The following is a 17,070-nucleotide window of genomic DNA, read 5'->3' as shown; positions in this document are numbered from 1 at the left end:
TCCTTCTCTTTAACTTTTCATACAGTGGTTGGACTTCACGATCTGCCTCTTTGGGGATTTATAAATTGTGTTTGTTTTGCAGAGCTGGGGATAGAACCCAGGGCCTTGGTCAAGCCAAGTAGCACTCTAGCATTGAACCACATCCCTAACTGTGGAGCTTTGAATGAGAATGGTGCCCACAGGTGCATATGTTGAATGCTAGATCCCTAGTTAATGGGAACTATTTGAGAAGGATTAGGAGGGGCTGTCTTATTGAAGGAGGTGTGTCCTAGGGGGTGGGTTTTGAGGTCTCAAAATATTCCTCTCTCTGCCTGCAACTTGTGGAGGTGAGCTCTCAGCTACTTCTCCAGTGCCAAGCCTGCCTGCCTACCACCATGCTCCAGCCATGATGATAATGAACCAACCCTCTGAAACTGTAAGCAAGCCACCAATTAAAATCAGAGTCGCCTTGGCCATGGTGTTTCTTCAGAGCAATAGAAGAGTAAATTGTGTTTGGTTGTTTGTTTTGCAGTGCAAGGGAAGGAACCCCGAGTCTTGATCGTGCTAAGTAAGCAGTCCAGCACTGAGCCACAACCCAGCCCAACCTGAATCTTCAGAATACAAAACACTGGAGTGACAGAACTATCTAGAAGAGGGCTGGAGAGATGGTTCAGCAGTCAAGAGCACCTACTGCTGGGTTCCTAGCACTCGTGTCGAGTGGCTCACACCCACCTGTATCTCCAGCTCCAGGAAGATCCAATGCCTCTGGCATCCCATGTGCACTTGAATTCACATGTATACACCCACACAGAGACACATACACAGAACTAAAAACAAATTAATGAGAGAGCTGGAAGAGCAGGCTGGGACTCACCATCAGGTTCAACTTGTGGTTGATGGCCAAGGCTGAGTGTTCCAGTGCTTTGAACACAGAGGCGTAGCAGTCCCTGAGTTTGGTGTATTTACCAACCAGGGCTATGGAACATATTTTCTGCAATCTCTCATACCTGAGAGGGAAAACAAATTCAAAGTCCATATGTACACTATGACACATCACAAGCAACAACGTGGCCACTGCTCTTATTCCAAGGTACTTTTCAGAACCTTAGGCAGAGACAAGACACTCAGTGTACTTGACTCAAATCTCTCCTCCACCATGCCAATGTCTGGGCATCACACAGACTTCAAAGGCACAAGAAGAGCTGGGGAGATGGCTCAGTTTGGGAAGCACTTGACACATAAGGATGAGGACCTGAGCTCTTAGCTCCAGAAACCATAAAAAAAAATCCAGGCACAGTAACACACATCTGTAACCCCAGCATTCCTATGAGGAGATAGGAGGTGGAGCAAGAGACTCCCAGCAACTGTCCTCTGTCTCCATATGTAACTGGTGGCAACAAATGTGTGCACACGACCGCATACAAATTAAGAAACAAAATTTATCAGAAACCCCAAGAATCCTCAATGTTGGCTAATAAACAGGTACAGATATATAAATCTCAGATATAAGATAGCTATCTTATAAACTCTGAGCTGTTCATGCATTAGATTATAGAGTGACATTGTGTAAGAATATGCAATGTACTTGTCAATAGGAAACATGCCAGTGTGTTTGTAAGGTGACACTGTATAAGAAAATGCATTCAAAGTTGTCTACATTTAAAATTGTCACATTCCCTACCAAAGTCTGCTTATTTGTGACATGTCTAAAGAATAGTGTTAAAAGAATTATTTAAAATATTACAAGCCATTTAGATCACTTTAATGAGAAAATTCCATTCTACAAAAGATACTCAATCACATGTCACAACTACAGACACAATTTTCAGGGTTGCTTTTGTTGGGAAATCTATTCAGAGAGCATGAGAAATGTGGTGATCAGATCTGAGGTATGCGGACAGTACTGTAGAGCTTTGGGGATGGGACTTAGTGGATGAAACACTTGGCAATTATGAGAACTCATGAAGAAGATACCTGATGTCAACCTTGGACCTCCTCATGTATGTACATACATGTGCATGTTACATACACACATGCCCATACAAAACTGTATAGATATACACAAAAATAGCCTTGAATCCCAGGATGTGGTTCAGTTGGTTGAGTGCTAGAATCCCTTGGTTTGATGATTGACACTCAGCACTAGGTAAAAAATGGGCATTGCTAACAATACCCTACCATCAATCCCAGCTCTCAGGAGGTAAAGACAGGATGAGCTGAACTTCAAGATCATCCTTGGCTACACAGTGAGTTCAAGCATGGCCTGGGATACATCAGCTTGCACCTCAAAAAAAAAAATAAGCCAGATGTGGTAGAACACAGCAGGCAGAGGCAGGCAGGGATCACTGCGAGTTTGACACCTCTCTGATCAACACAGAGAGTTCTAGCTAATCAGAGCTACACAGTGAGGCACTGCCTCAAAAAATAAATAAATAAAGATAAAATAAATTTAAAACACGATAACCAAAACTTGGCTGGGTGGAGGAAGGAAAAAAAAAAAACTAAGTCAGTAAAAATAACGGGAAAGGTAAGACTTCCTGGGAAGGTCAATAAATAAAGGACCTGAGAGAAGGCTTTCAAACCTTTAACTCTCTTAGTTTCATCTTGCTCTGTAGAACTCACAACTGTGTGTGGCCAGAAGCGGTAAAGAAACTGCCTAGCATGTATGATACCCTGGGTTCAATGCTCAGTACCACAAAATTATGATGCTGCCAACGTTAATGATGATGATACTAGTGATCATGAATTAACTTCCTGATAACAGAGAGCAAATTACACCTCAAGCCAAATAGCAGAGATGCCATCAGAAGCAGAGATTCAGTCCCAAGGTGTGGCCCACCTACCTAGCTACTGCGGCTGCCTCTGTATAAGGTGTTGGCTGGGCTTCACCTCTTCTTCTCACAAAAAGGAGGGACACTAAAGGCAACTATAGGCTCCCCATTCTATTCATTCATGGCTAGACCTCCTTGACAGAAGTCACATGGTAACAGATGGGGACACATGAGTACACAGGCCACACCCTACCGGAGTGGGAGCTGCTGTGCTGACTGGCTGATGTCCTAAACCCATCCTTCATGTGAACTTTCCCTGTGAACTTTCACTTCCAGGATCAGCCAAAGGTCCACCTCACATGCTGGACACAGCTATCCCAGATGTCTGAGGCAAGGCTCTACTACTACTGTGAGTTGTTGGGGAATGGGAAGGAGAGCCTACTTTATAGACCAACCCATCACGGGCAGGTCCCAAAGTGGGAAGTGGTATCTCAATCATCCTGGGGTCCCAGGAAAGGAACATACCCAGTTCAACAAGGCCTCCTGGTCTCTGAGTAGCTGTGAGCCTCCATCATGAGGCTCCTTATATAACTCTACAGGCTACAGTGACTGGGGTGGCCATTATGCATTACAGTTACCAATAGACCAACAATACTGCCAAAATTATACAGATTTACTTTGAAGACTGTGGTGAGCTGAATGGGTCTCCACCAGGCTGAAAAGGTAGCTTATACATTAAGGCTTGATGTCTACTTGAAGTTCTGGGTTCAGTCCTCAAAGAGAAGAAAAAAAAAAAACAAACCTCTTTGGGCATGGAAGCTCTCGCCTATAATCCCAGCATTTAGAGGCAGGAATCTCTCTCTGAGTTTGATGCCAGCCTGGCCCTGAGATTCTGACTTTAAAAAAAAAAAATCACCAAGAACCATACAAACTGAGTATAGCAGCACACAGTTTTAATCCCAGCACTCAGGAGACAGTGGCAAGCAGATCTGTGAGGTTAAGGCCACCTTGGTCTACAGTGAGTTCCACGACAGTCAGGGTTACACAGAGAACCCTTTCTGGAAAAACAAACAAACAAACAACAAACAAACAAGACTTTATTAAAATAACCTTGTCCTTGCTGATACAATTAAGGATCTAGAGGAAGGAGAGACCATCAACTCCCTAAAGGTTGTCTTTTAATTGATGTGCACAAAGTGTATGTGCACAAAATAAATGAATATAATTTTAAAATAAGATCTTTTATAACATCCAACTACTTAATGGGTACTGGGCATGGTGGTGGATGTCTAGAGAATCCCAGCACGCTGGAGGCAGAAGCAGGAGTTCAAGGCCAGCCTGGGCAGCAGAAGACGATCCCCGGGCTGGTGAGATGGCTCAGCGGGGTAAGAGCACTGACTGCTCTTCCGAAGGTCCTTAGTTCAAATCCCAGCAACCACATGGTGGCTCACAACCATCAGTAATGAGATCTGACTCCCTCTTTGGTGCATCTGAAGACAGCTACAGTGTACTTATGAATAATAATAAATAAATCTTTTTAAAAAAATCTTTAAAAAAAATAAGAAGACTATCCCCAAACTAACCAAAACAAACAATAGATCACTGACAACTGAAATAGTAATGGCAGAGCCAAAACTTCCCATCTAAAGGATCTTCTTTAAGAAATATTAGCCAAATCTTAAATAAAACAACAACTCTGAAACATTTACAACTATGAATTAGGGTAGGGATGTGGCTTAGCAACAGAGTACTTGCCAACATGTACAAGACCTTGAGTTCTGGCCCCAAGACTGGAAAAAACGTGGAGGAAATATTCAGCAAATAAAAAGAAAATCAACATATAAATAAAAATACTGCGAGAATTAAAAATATTCCTTTGAGAATCCAAATCCCTCTAACTCACTTGGGTTTAAGTACAGAAAAGTCAACAGCTCCAGAAATCTTCAAAGAATACAGAGAAACACTCTAACAACAGGTACACATCTACATCAAAACATATGCATACAAAGTTCTAAACAAGTGGTCCTTTAAAGTAGGTCTTACTTCCACCTCCAGACCCAGGCATTATAAATGATTACATAAAGAGGCCAAGGTCAGTAAAGCACTTGCCAAAAAAGCATGAGAAACTCAGTTGAAACCCACATAAAACCAGAAGCTGTAGTATGTTCATCTTTAATACCACAATCCTATTTGTTGTTTATAAAAACTGGGTCTGGAAAGAATTAGGAAACGATTTTTTTAGAAATCCTATGTTAAATTTTTTTTTTTTTTTTTTTTTTTTTACCTACAGAATTCCTTTTACGTACCTGTCAGCCATGGCTTTCCACTTGAAAAGCAAATTACTTGAACAATCATTGATGGGCAGGCCCAATCTCTCTTGAAAATATTTAACCACACCTTGCTCCTCCAAAAGGAGAGGCACTCGGTAGATGGAAGAAACATCATGGATACAGATGACCTGATCAATGATAATAAAACATTTTCCTTAATACACCATTGGAATAAGACAAAACTCAAGAAACTGTTTATACAGAAATAAGAAAACCAATGGGGAGGCCTGGTGGGGTAGAGCAGTGTGGTGGGGACATCCTCTTTGGAGGGGGGGGGAGGGATGGGATGAGGAACAGTCATAGGGCAGACCAGGATGGGGATAACAACTGGACTGTAAAAAAAAAAAACAGATTAAAGATAATTTTTTTAAATTAATTTAAAATTCTGAAAAAAAGCTATACTTTGGGATGCAGGCCTAATTCCAGCTTCATAGAAAGCTGAGGCAAGAAGACCATAATAAATTCAAGACCAGGCTCAGTTGTATAGCAAGGCACAATTTTAGAAAAAAGCAAGGGATGGTTTGGGGAAAGGGGGAGGGAGGGAGGGAGGAGAGAGAGAGAGAGAGAGAGAGAGAGAGAGTTAGTTCAGTTTTAACTTTCAGCTTTCTACCACCTACAATCTACAGTCACCTAGGTTGAATCTCAGCTAAGAACTGTCTAGATCAAATTGGCCTTTGAGCATGTCTATTAGGGATTTTTTTTTTTAAGACGAGATCTCACTACACAGCCTTAATGGCTTGGAAATCAGTATGGAGACAAGGGCTAACCCCAAATTCACAGAGATGCGCCTGCCTCTGCCTACTGAGTGCTGGGATTAGAGACATGTGCCACCAGATCTGGCTTGGAATTTCTTAATTTCATTAACTGAAATGGGAAGATCCAGCCTAAAACTGGGTGGCACTCTTCTGGGTTTGGATACTAGACCATATAAAAGAAGAGAAAGTAGCTGGGCAGTGGTGGTGCACGCCTTTAATCCCAGCACTTGGGAGGGACCAGGCACACACACGGTACACACCTGTACATCCAAACAAAACAGGCCAATATATAAAATAAACACCTGGAGAAGCCAGGTGTGGTGACATACACTTTTAGTCCCAGCGTGCAGGAGGCAGAAGTAGGTCCAGTCTGGTTCAAGGGCAGCCAGGGTTAATGAAATCCTGCTTGGTTTATTTGGGGTTTGGTTCTGGTTTTTTAAATACCTCTAGAGAGCAGGGTAGCACAAACTTCTAATCCCAGCATTTGGGAGGCAGAAGCAAAAGGATCAAGGCCAGTATCCATTATATAGGCCAGTCTAGCCTACTCAGACCCTCTTTTAAAACAGCCAGAAAGGGGGAGCCAATGGACTATCTCAGCAATTAAAGGTACTTGCCGCCAAGCCTGGTAACCTGACTTCAATCCCTGGAATCCACATGGCGGAAAGAGAGGACCTCTGACTACACACATACGGTGGCATACTCAATACACACACACACACAGAGGCACGCACACACAAACATACATATATGTAAAAATATGAAAGCAAGCTGGAAAGCAAGGCTCAGGGCAACCTCCCACTAACTGGATAGACTGAGCTATGAGGAAAAAGACACCCTGCGCCAATAAGAACAAAAGCTCCCCGGCTTAGAACCCTCCCAGACCATTTGCACCCCTTATAATAAAGTAGGACTTGCCCACAGGGCACTTGGCTGAGTCCTCTGGGTCATATAATAACTATCAAACTTGAGAAGACTATGCAAACGTCCAAACAAGGATAGTGCCTCAAGGGTACCAGAAACTTATGACAGGTATCTGAAATGAGGATAGGGATTGGGCCCTTAAGTCTGTGGAGTTCGATACTCTGGGGAGTCAGTGTCAGAACTCTGTCTAATGCTAGCTGTAGTGGTCCAAGCACGTAATCCATCACTTGGAAAGCAGAGGCAAGAGGATCAAGAACTCAATGTCAGCCTTGGCTACATAAGACATTCGTGCATGTGTGTGTGTTTGTGTATGTGTGTGTGTGTTTGTGTATGTATGTGTGTGTTTGTGTATATGTGTGTTTGTGTATGTGTGTGTGTGTTTGTGTATGTATGTGTGTGTTTGTGTATATGTGTGTTTGTGGATATGTGTGTTTGTGTATGTGTGTGTTTGTGTATATGTGTGTTTGTGTATGTGTGTGTTTGTGTATATGTGTGTTTGTGTATATGTGTGTTTGTGTATGTGTGTGATTGTGTATTTGTGTATGTGTGTGTTTGTGTGTGTGTTTGTATTTTTGTGTCTTCTTGGTAAAAACCTTGGCACCAAGCCTGGTAACCTGAGTTGGCTCCTCGACACAGGCACCATTGCACAAGTGCACCCAACACACACTTTGGAGCACAAACGTAATTTTTTAAAAAATTGAAAGCTGGGTGAAATTCCAGCATTTGGAGGATCTTAAGGCAGAAAGATCAGAAACTCAAGGTCACACTCCTCTAGGTAACAAGGTGGAGACCAGCCAGGGACACATAAAACTCTGTCTCAAAATGAAATGTTTTTAGTAGTGAACTGACATAGCTTACGTGACTGCCCAGTGTGGTGGCCAAAGCACCGAGCTTAGATGAGCCTTGTGTTGTCCAGGTGTGTATGAGATTGCTGTCCCTGCTGCAGGAGTTGCTTTCACCTGCTATCTGCCACCTCGCTCCCTGGTCCCTTCTCTTGGGTAAATTTACAAGGGCACATTGACCAGAGGGAAATTAATCACACCTGCCAAAGACTACCTGTGAACCCTGGGTGTTTTTCACTTAACCTAATGGCTTACTAACTCTCGAGTGCATGAGAGAGGTTACTTGTAGGCATTTAAGGATCTGCCAAGTCCGAAATAAACACCAAAAAGGTTCTGCCAACTCTGGGTCCGCTTTTCCCAACCCCACAGCTATGAAGCCAAGAGTTCTTGATGGGTTTGACTATTGCTATTCAGACTACAGTAATCACTGTGTATGTACCAGAGCAGTTCCGAGCTGCAAGGTGTCATCAATATTTGGCTCCATCCCAGTTACTAATCAAAGCTAAATCCCAGGGGAAGGGGTAGCTAACAACACCAGCACCACCCACCCACCCCCAAAAAGTGGCAGACAGGGTGGTAGAGTTCTATAATCTCAGCACTTTTGTGAAGTAGAGGCAAGAGAATCAGTGACACCCATCCTCAAAAAAATAAAAATAAAAAAATAAACCTTACCTAAATCCCAGGCAAAGCATGTTGTCAGTCGCCTGTTAGGAGACTGAGGCAGGAGAATCATGAGATTGAGGCCACCCTGGTCTATACTACAATGACCTTGTCTAAAAAAAAAAGAAAAAAGAAAAGAAAGAAAGAAAAAGAAAGGCTCAATAACTGGTGCTCTTCCAGAGAACCCAAATTTGGTTCCTAGGACCTGAATGGAAGCTCACAACTATTTGTAGAAGATTCGGTCTCAGAAGATTTCACACCCTATTCTGGCCAGGCTGGGCACCAGGCATGCATATGGTGTACACACATGCATGCAAACATGCATTCATATGCATTTAAAAAAAACACTGCATCTATATGCACCGGTAACTTCCACAAGTAGAAAGCATGGAGTTGTTTACTCACTCGGCACCACAAAGCTGGGACCCACACCATGGGAGGCAGCAGCAGGAGGGTCAGGAGTTCAAAGTCAGTCTCAGTTACATAGAGAGCTTGAGGCTAGCCTGAGCTACAGGAAACCTTGTTTCAAAGAAAAGCAAAAGCAAACCAAGACTGGCTCACTGGGGCTGAAGAGACAGCTCAGCAGGTAACAGTATATAAACTGTTACAGAGGAGCTGAGATCCGGTTCCACATCAGATGGCTCAAAACCACCTGTAACTCCAACTCCGGGAGATCTGACATCCACAACCCACAACCACACCTGTACTCACTTGTACACACATACATATAACTTACAACAGAGAGAAATCCTCAAAATAAGAGACTTGGAGCGCTGGTACAGGCCTTAGGCTCTACAGTGGCCTCAGCTGGAATTCTATCTCCCTTCTCTGAGCTCTCAGCAAGCCAATGTAAAATGCTTTAGTTCCCAGTCTGGAAACAAGGCTGGATTTGCTTAATTCACATGCAAAGCACTGGGCCAAGACACAGTGGCTGAGAACAGAGAGTGAGAGAGGGAGGGAGGGAGGGAAGGAGGGAAGAAGGGAAGAAAGGAAGGAGGGAGGAAGAGTAGGAGGGAGGGAAGGAGAGAGAGAGAGAGAGAGAGGGGGAGAGGGCAAGACATCCCTTCTTTTCAAACAATTCAAGCTTAGAAGCCTGAAGCAGGGGGCTCTCTATCAGCCCATTACCCAAGCACAGATACCCCATTAAGCAGCTGTGAGACTGTAGAGAACTCAGAGCTCACATGAAGAGTTTCTAGCAAGCCTCACCCTGGTCCTGAGATCCTGTCACAGCACTCTCTAAACTGGAGCCAGCTGCAGCCCTCACATACATACCCTAGACTTTTTGGGAACAAGAGCTAGAAAGAAAAGAGAACTGTAAATGTCAGAATACCCAGGGTTGGAAGTCCTGCAGGACAGAGAACGGGAGCCTACATTATGGTAATTTCTGGAGCGATGAAAGCAGCTGGGCCACTTATACCATCAGAAAATATAGCTTGAATGCCAGCATGCTTGTGTGGTTTAAGGTGTGTTAAGCTGTAACAAAAGAGAAATGAATGAAAGCAGTATGTGTTCCAGCAAAACACAGGACAAGAAAAAAAAATGCCAGAGGTAGCACAGAGCTCTCTTCTCAACAAGTTTCATTGTGCTAAAAAGCTCACCCTGAGCTGCAAGCGGTGGCACATGGGATGTAGAAGAATCAGGAATTCAAGGTCAACCTGGACTACCTGAGACCCTGTGGCTTAGTGAGTAAAAGCACTTGTCACATATCCTCACAACCTGATTTTGATCTCTAGAACCAACAGAAAGCTAGGAGAGAATGGATTCTATCCACAAAGTTGTCCTCTGACCTCCGCACATTCACGGCAGAAGCCCTCTCAGACACACACACACACACAGAGAGAGAGAGGGGGGCGTATTTTAATCTAAAGAGCACCAAGCACCAACCTGTTCAGGGTTCACGTGACAAAACATAGAAATCTTCTCCTTCACAGCCATCTCAATGGGGGTTGAACTACGGCAGACGATCTGTGAAAGCCAGTTAGGCATGGGTTAGCAAATGGGAACAGGCCTGATCAAATTCATTGTTAGAAAGACATTATACATTATCATTTTCCTACGAGAGACTAGACTAAGGATGCACTTGTTTACTGTGGGCATTCCTCTGTACCATGAGAAATTGGTCTGACCACTAGGCATAAGCATGTGTCAATCAAAACCTACCAGAAATCGTTCAAACCATCACAATGTCTCCGGCGAACAGTTAAAGCTCTAAAGGGCTGTTTCATTAAATAGAAGGAGAGGTGGATCGGGAGTTGGCAAACTTTCACTAGAGAGCCACACAGGAAACATTTTAGCTTTCCAGGTAAGGCAATGAGGGTCCTGCTAAGGTCTGTGCCAAAACAGCTTCAGACTACACGTTAGTGAATGAGTAACTGTGTCCATAAATTCTTTCTTGTTTGGTTGGTTGGGTTTTTTTTGGTTTTGGTTTTGGTTTCTCAAGACAGGGTTTTTCCGTGTAGCCCTGGCTGTCCTGGAACTAGCTCTATAGCCCTGGCTGGCCTCCAACTCACAGACACCCACCCGTCTCTGCCTCCTGATTCCTGGGATTAAGGCTAAAGAAATAATCTTTTCTTGGCTGCCAGACACACAAAAAAAGTTTACTGTCATTTGAGAGGGACAAATAACTCAGATGTGTAGTTAAAGATTAACGTGCTAGGAGCAGAGCTCAAAAGCAAAAATCCATGCTTATGTATGTACAAAGCTCTAGGCTCCATCCCCAGAACCAAAACCAAAAGAAGGAAATAAGCCATTGATAGTGGGTGATGTAGCTGGTGATATAGAGGCCCTTAAAGACAAACTTACCCCACTGTGTTTAACTCACCAGATCCGGAGACAAGCCCAACCCTCTCAGCGCACGGACACTGTTTTGCGTGGGCTTGGTTTTTTGTTCTCCAGTAGCACTGGGCTAAAAAGAAAGGAGTGCCCATTAGTATCAGTGGACATCTAATTCATGGCTCTTGGATTTCAAATGTCGCTCCCATAACATATCAGAGGAAAACCGATCAAAGTTACTACCCACGTACTGGAAAAAAAACCCACCTGTGGCACAAGGCTGACATGAATATTATAGAAATTCTCTTTCTTGGCTTTAAACTGGAACTGTCGGAATGCTTCCACAAATGCCATTCCTTCAATGTCTCCAATGGTGCCTCCCAGCTAAGGGAGGAAAACAAGAATAAGACACAAATGACCAAACATCTCCCACAGCACACAAATTAATGAAATTTGCTTGGTTTTTGTTGTTGTTTTTTTTTTTAAGTCAAATAATTTTTTCCTAGCTGACCTGGAACGCCCTATATAGACCAGGATGGTCTCTGAAGTCACACAGATCTGACTGCCTCTGTCTCGGGAGTGCTGGGATTAAAGGCATATACCACAACAAGCAGCTAAATTAAGTAATTAATTACTTTGTGAGTTTCACACATAGCCCAGGGTAGCCTGGATTGCTACATAACCCAAACTGGCCTTGAACATGTAACATGAGCCACCTCACGTGGCTTAGAAATAATTTTGTTTTGTTTTGATTTTTTTGAGATAAGGTTTCTATGTGTAAATCTGGCGGTACTGGAACTCCTTGCTCTGTAAACCAGGCTGGCCTCAAACTCAGAGATCTTCCTACCTTTGCCCCCTGAGTGCTGTAATTAAAGGTATGCACCACCATCCCCAGCATTAGAAATAATTTCAATAAACTGAGGATAAGATAAGAACTAAAATTTAATATTTTTACAAGATCAGAAATCTATAAATGCTTAAAATCATTAAATTATGCACTTAAAGTGAATGAAATTTTATGACACTAAGTTAAACTTCAATAAAACTATTAATAAAACAGCCTGGTCTGGTGAGAACTCTCTAATCCCAGCACTGGGAAGACTGAGGTAGAAGTATCCCAAGTTCAAGAGTGCCTGGAGTACATATAACCTACCCCCCACCCCCAAAGAAATAGAAAAAGAAAGGCCAAAGTAGGGTGACAACAAGAAGCTGAGGCAGGACTGCCTTGAGTTTGAGGCCATCTGGACTTCATTGTGAGTTCCAGGCCACCTTGGGTTACAGTGAGACGGTCTCAAAAGAGGAAAGAAAGAGGCTGAAGAGATGGAGAGATAAAAGGCACTGGCTGTCCTTCCAGAGGACCTGGGTTCAACTCACAGCACACACGGCTGTTCCCAAGTGCATGGTAACACCAGCCCCAGGGGTTGCCCTCTTCTGGCTTCTGAAGTCACTACATAGACATGGTACAGACATACATACAGGAAACACACACACACACACACATTTAAAAAGTAAAATAAATTTTAAAAATTAAAAAAGAAGAGTATTAGCCAGACAGTGTTGGCCTTCGCCTTTAATCCCAGCACTCGGGAGGCAGAGGCAGGTGGGTTTCTGAGTTTGAGGCCAGCCTGGTCTACAGAGAGTTCCAGGACAGCCAGGGCTACACAAAGAAACTCTGTCTCCAAAAACCAAAAGAAAAAAAAGGGAGGGAGTATTAGGACCTAGGTAAAATATTAAGGACTATATTATGTTAAGGCCTGGGGAAAATGTTAAGGCCTAGGTAACTGTTACCTGGCTAGCCTGCCACTATAAGGTAACTTTTTCATATGTTTCTGCTGTTACTAGAAAACTTCTTTTTTAAAAAGACTTATTTATTTATTATATGTAAGTACACTGTAGCTGTCTTCAGACACCCCAGAAGAGGGCATCTGATTTCACTGCAGATGGTTGTGAGCCACCATGCGGTTGCTGGGATTTGAACTGAAGACCTTCAGAAGAGCAGTCAGTGCTCTTACCATCTGAGCCATCTCTCCAGCCCCACTAGGAAACTTCTAATGCCAAGATTGATTACATATTCTGTTATGTTCTGTGCCCTTGAAAACCAATAATGATAGAAGTCAGTAGAACTGCTTTGTATATTGTACCCACAATAAGCTTGGACAGAGCCAACCAGCCAACAGCACTTCCTGCATCTATGTATAAACTTTATGGTATCTGCCTTTATAAGCTGCCCCCCGGGCCCCAACATAAGAGAGACACCTGCACCAACCCAAGAAACTATTTGGAATAAGACTTCCATTTTGAGTAATGGTCAAGTAGGAGTTTAAGTTCCCATGACCTCCCTGGGAACTGGCATCCTACTAACAAAAAGAGACATCTACGTGGGTAACTGACATCCTGGTTGGCAAGTTTAGGCAAGGCAAGTGCCCTGCCACAGTTGACTACCCCAACCAACAGGAGCAGGATAAGTGTACAACAAAGCTATGTTCCTAAGAAAATTCTCTATCCCTAAATCCTAATTGGTGAAATAACTTGGCACAGATGTTTGTGAGTTTGGGGCTTAAAAACCCTGAAGGATCTTTACTCACCCAAGATCAGGTTCAGTTCCTGTCTTAGTCAGGGTTTCTATTCCTGCTCAAAACATCATGATCAAGAAGCAAGTTGAGGAGGAAAGGGTTTATTCAGCTTACACTTCCATACTGCTGTTCATCACCAAGGAAGTCAGGACTGGAACTCAAGCAGGTCAGGAAGCAGGAGCTGATGCAGAGGCCATGGAGGGATAGTCTTTACTGGCTTGCTTCCCCTGGCTTGCTCAGCCTGCTCTCTTATAGAACCAGGACTACCAGCCCAGAGATGGTACCCACAAGGGGCCTTTCCCCCTTGATCACTAATTGAGAAAATGCCTTACAGTTGGATCTCATGGAGGCATTTCCTCAACTGAAGCTCCTTTCTCTGTGATAACTCCAGCTTAAGAAAAGTTGACACACAAAACCAGCCAGTACAGTTCCTGATTCCAGACCCATGGCCCTGACCAACCCATCCTGAGGCTTATGTTCAATAAACTATCCCTGTCTATCTGAGATTGGTGTTTGTGTAGTTTGTGAGGCAATTCCTGGACCCCAACAGAGAGACTCAGGAACAATGAACTCATAAGCAAGTAGAAAGTTCCAAGGGCTGGCAAGGTGTCTCAGTGGGTAAAGGCACTTGCCACCAATCCTGATGACCCATGTTCAATCCCTAGGACCTACAAGAACTGACTCCCACAACGTTTCCTCTGACTTATATAGGCATGCCTTGGCATACACAATGTGAGACATGTATGCACACACATACATACATACATATATATATACACACACACATACACAATAAGTAAACATAAAATAGAAAGGTCACAATAAGTAAAATGAATGCAAGAAAAAAATTATCCAAAACATAGACCACAGAAGAGAAAGGTAAGACCATTTCTACCAATAGTTCTAGTTAGAACAAAATACTCAAATCCTGTGATAAGAAAAATTGATGGCCACTTGTTTCTGCTTCGGTAGTTGGATTGATAGACAAAAAATGAGCATTTTCAAATTCTCTTTCCATCCGCCTCTCCACATACAAATGCAAACACATAACATACTTACACGTATTTAAATAGCCTCCTAATATTGAAACATGCTGATTATTATTACTAAAACATTTCTAATGCTTTAGTACTGGAATGAATGTTCCTGATGGTATAATCACTCAATATCAACAACATGTCTCCAGTAAGGTTACTTAAAGCACTTCACTTTGAGATTGATAGACATTCGCCTTTACCTAACTCAAAGTTAAAAACCAGATTAAAAACACAAAGGCAATCCCACAGATTTTAAAATGACTTTGCCAGCATTTGAGCATCTACTACAGGATCAATACTACAGGCAATATGTTGGGAAGAACTAGAAACACACTAGCCAAGATTAATGAAACACACCTGTAATGCCATCACTCAAAAGGCAGAGGCAAAGCCGGGCATGGTGGTGCACGCCTTTAATCCCAGCACTTGGGAGGCAGAGGCAGGCGAATTTCTAAGTTCGAGGCTAGCCTGGTCTACAAAGTGAGTTCCAGGACAACCAGGGCCACACAGAGAAACCCTGTCTCAAACAAAACAAAACAAAACAAAACAAAACAAAACAAAAAGGCAGAGGCAAAAGCCAGTCAGGGCTACATTGTAGAAAACTACTCATAAAAAGCTCAGGATTTTTTTTTTAAGCGGGGTCTTATATAGCCCAGGTTGACCTGGAACTTACAATATAGTCAAAGATGACCTTGAACTTCTATAAAAAACAAAGCCTCACACCTGGAATCCCCAGCACTTGGGAGAAGACAGATAGCTCAATAGTTCAAGGTCATCTCAGCTACATAGCAAGTGTAAGGACAGCCTGGGCTACATGAGAATTCAAACTAACAAAAGAAATCATACGGAATCAAAAACGTAGCGGGGTATAATTTCTCACTAACTATAAGATAGCAAAATTAAAAAAATAATAATGAAACAAAAACAACTCTGAAAGATAAACAGCCTGAGGTAGAAGCAGTTTGAGGCCAGGCTTGAACCAAGATCCTGCCTTTAAAAATAAAAGGAAAGGAAGGAAGGAAGGAAGGAGAGATGGAGGGAGGAAGGGAGGGAGGAGGAGAAGGGGGAAGAGGAGAAACAGCATCAGCATCAACAGCAGGAAGAGGAGGAAGGAGGCTTGGTGAGACACATCTGTAATCTCAGTAGTGTTTAGGAGGCTGGAAATTTGCTGTAAATTCAAGCCAACCTGGATTACATACTAAATCCAAGGTTAGCTTGAAATACAGGCAGAAACACTGTCCTAATAAATACAAACAGGGTCAGTGGTTCAGTCACTAATGTGATTGCCAGGGAAGCATGAGGCCTTGGGTATAAAGCTGTGCACAGCAGTATATGTCTGTAACCCCAGCATTCAGATGAGAAGGTGTGGGGTGGAGACAAGCAGATCCCTGGAGCTTGCTGGCCAGCCAGTCTAACCAAATCAATAAACTGCACGTTCTTTGAGAATCTGTCTCAAACAATACGGTAGTGAGCAATTGAGAAAGATATCCAATGTAGGCCCCTGGCTTCCATGGGTATTCAAATATACATGCACACATACAGCAAACACACACAAAAATAAGTAAAATTTAAAAGACTGACCAGGCATGGTGGCTATCACCTTTAATCTCAGTGCTCAAGATAGAGGCAAGTGAGGCAGGTGGAGTTCCATGAGTTCAAGGCCATGAGTTCCAGGTCAGCCAAGGCTACATAGCATGTCCTGTCTGGAAAAAAAAAAGTCTGTACTTAAATCAAACCTTATGGAAACATGTTCAAGGATTTTGTCCTTTGTGTTTTTGTGGTGCTGGATTCATAATCCAGGGTCTCACATATGCTAAGCTAAGCAAGTGCTCTACTACTGAGCTATATATCCCTAGCCCTCTTCTGTCTTGTCTTTTTGTTTGTGAGTTTGGGGGGTGTGACAGCATAACTCTGTAGCTCAGACTGGACTAAAGCTTGATAGGTAGCCAAGGCTAGGTTCAACCTTTTTCCCTACCTCTGGAGTGTTGGATAATAAACTCCCAAACCCAGCTTCCTCTTGTGCTTTTTCAATTGGGGATCTTATAGCTGTCACTGGAGGAGGGGAGGTGACCGTGACTTTAAATGTTATCCATTCCTGCCCTCATGTGGTCTATTGTGGCACTGCATCCTCCCATCCACTTGAAGTTCCCTTTTACTCTGCCTCTAGGTCACGAAGATGGTCCCATCTTACCGCAAGTTTGTGTTTATTAAATTTACAATTCGAAAGTAGATAATGCATACGTTTTAAATAACTTACACTATAATGTGCTGTTACAATTGTTCTAGTTTCTTGTTATTCTCAACCTTTTATTATACCCAACTTATAAGTTAAAGTAGTATACAATCCGAAGTGATGGCATCCTACTGTAATTCTAGCACTTGGGGAGCTGAGGCATGAGGGCTGCTGTAAATTATAGGCAAGCCTGGGCT

General features: G+C 43.0%; 1 protein-coding gene across 11 annotated transcripts in view; it reads right to left on the bottom strand.

The window, feature by feature from the left end:
• Ctps2 (cytidine 5'-triphosphate synthase 2) overlaps nt 1–17,070 on the bottom strand; it is a 133,274-nt gene that overhangs the window by 101,929 nt on the left and 14,275 nt on the right. For all 11 annotated transcript variants that reach the window (NR_033143.1, NM_001358398.1, XM_006528912.2 and 8 more), the window contains 5 exons: nt 11,298–11,414; nt 11,080–11,163; nt 10,143–10,223; nt 5,057–5,208; nt 854–986 (listed from right to left, as the gene is read on the bottom strand). Coding sequence is in view for 10 of the 11 variants with exons in the window: in NM_001358398.1 (NP_001345327.1) it covers nt 854–986; nt 5,057–5,208; nt 10,143–10,223; nt 11,080–11,163; nt 11,298–11,414 (567 nt within the window). In the remaining variant the exon portion in view is untranslated. The remainder of the gene's footprint in view (nt 1–853; nt 987–5,056; nt 5,209–10,142; nt 10,224–11,079; nt 11,164–11,297; nt 11,415–17,070) is intronic.

This window comes from Mus musculus, chromosome X (genome assembly GCF_000001635.26).
Source record: "Mus musculus strain C57BL/6J chromosome X, GRCm38.p6 C57BL/6J".
Lineage (NCBI taxonomy): Eukaryota > Metazoa > Chordata > Mammalia > Rodentia > Muridae > Mus > Mus musculus.
The sequence above is the reverse complement of the archived record's forward strand: the minus strand, read 5'-3'. Positions and strand labels throughout refer to the sequence as shown.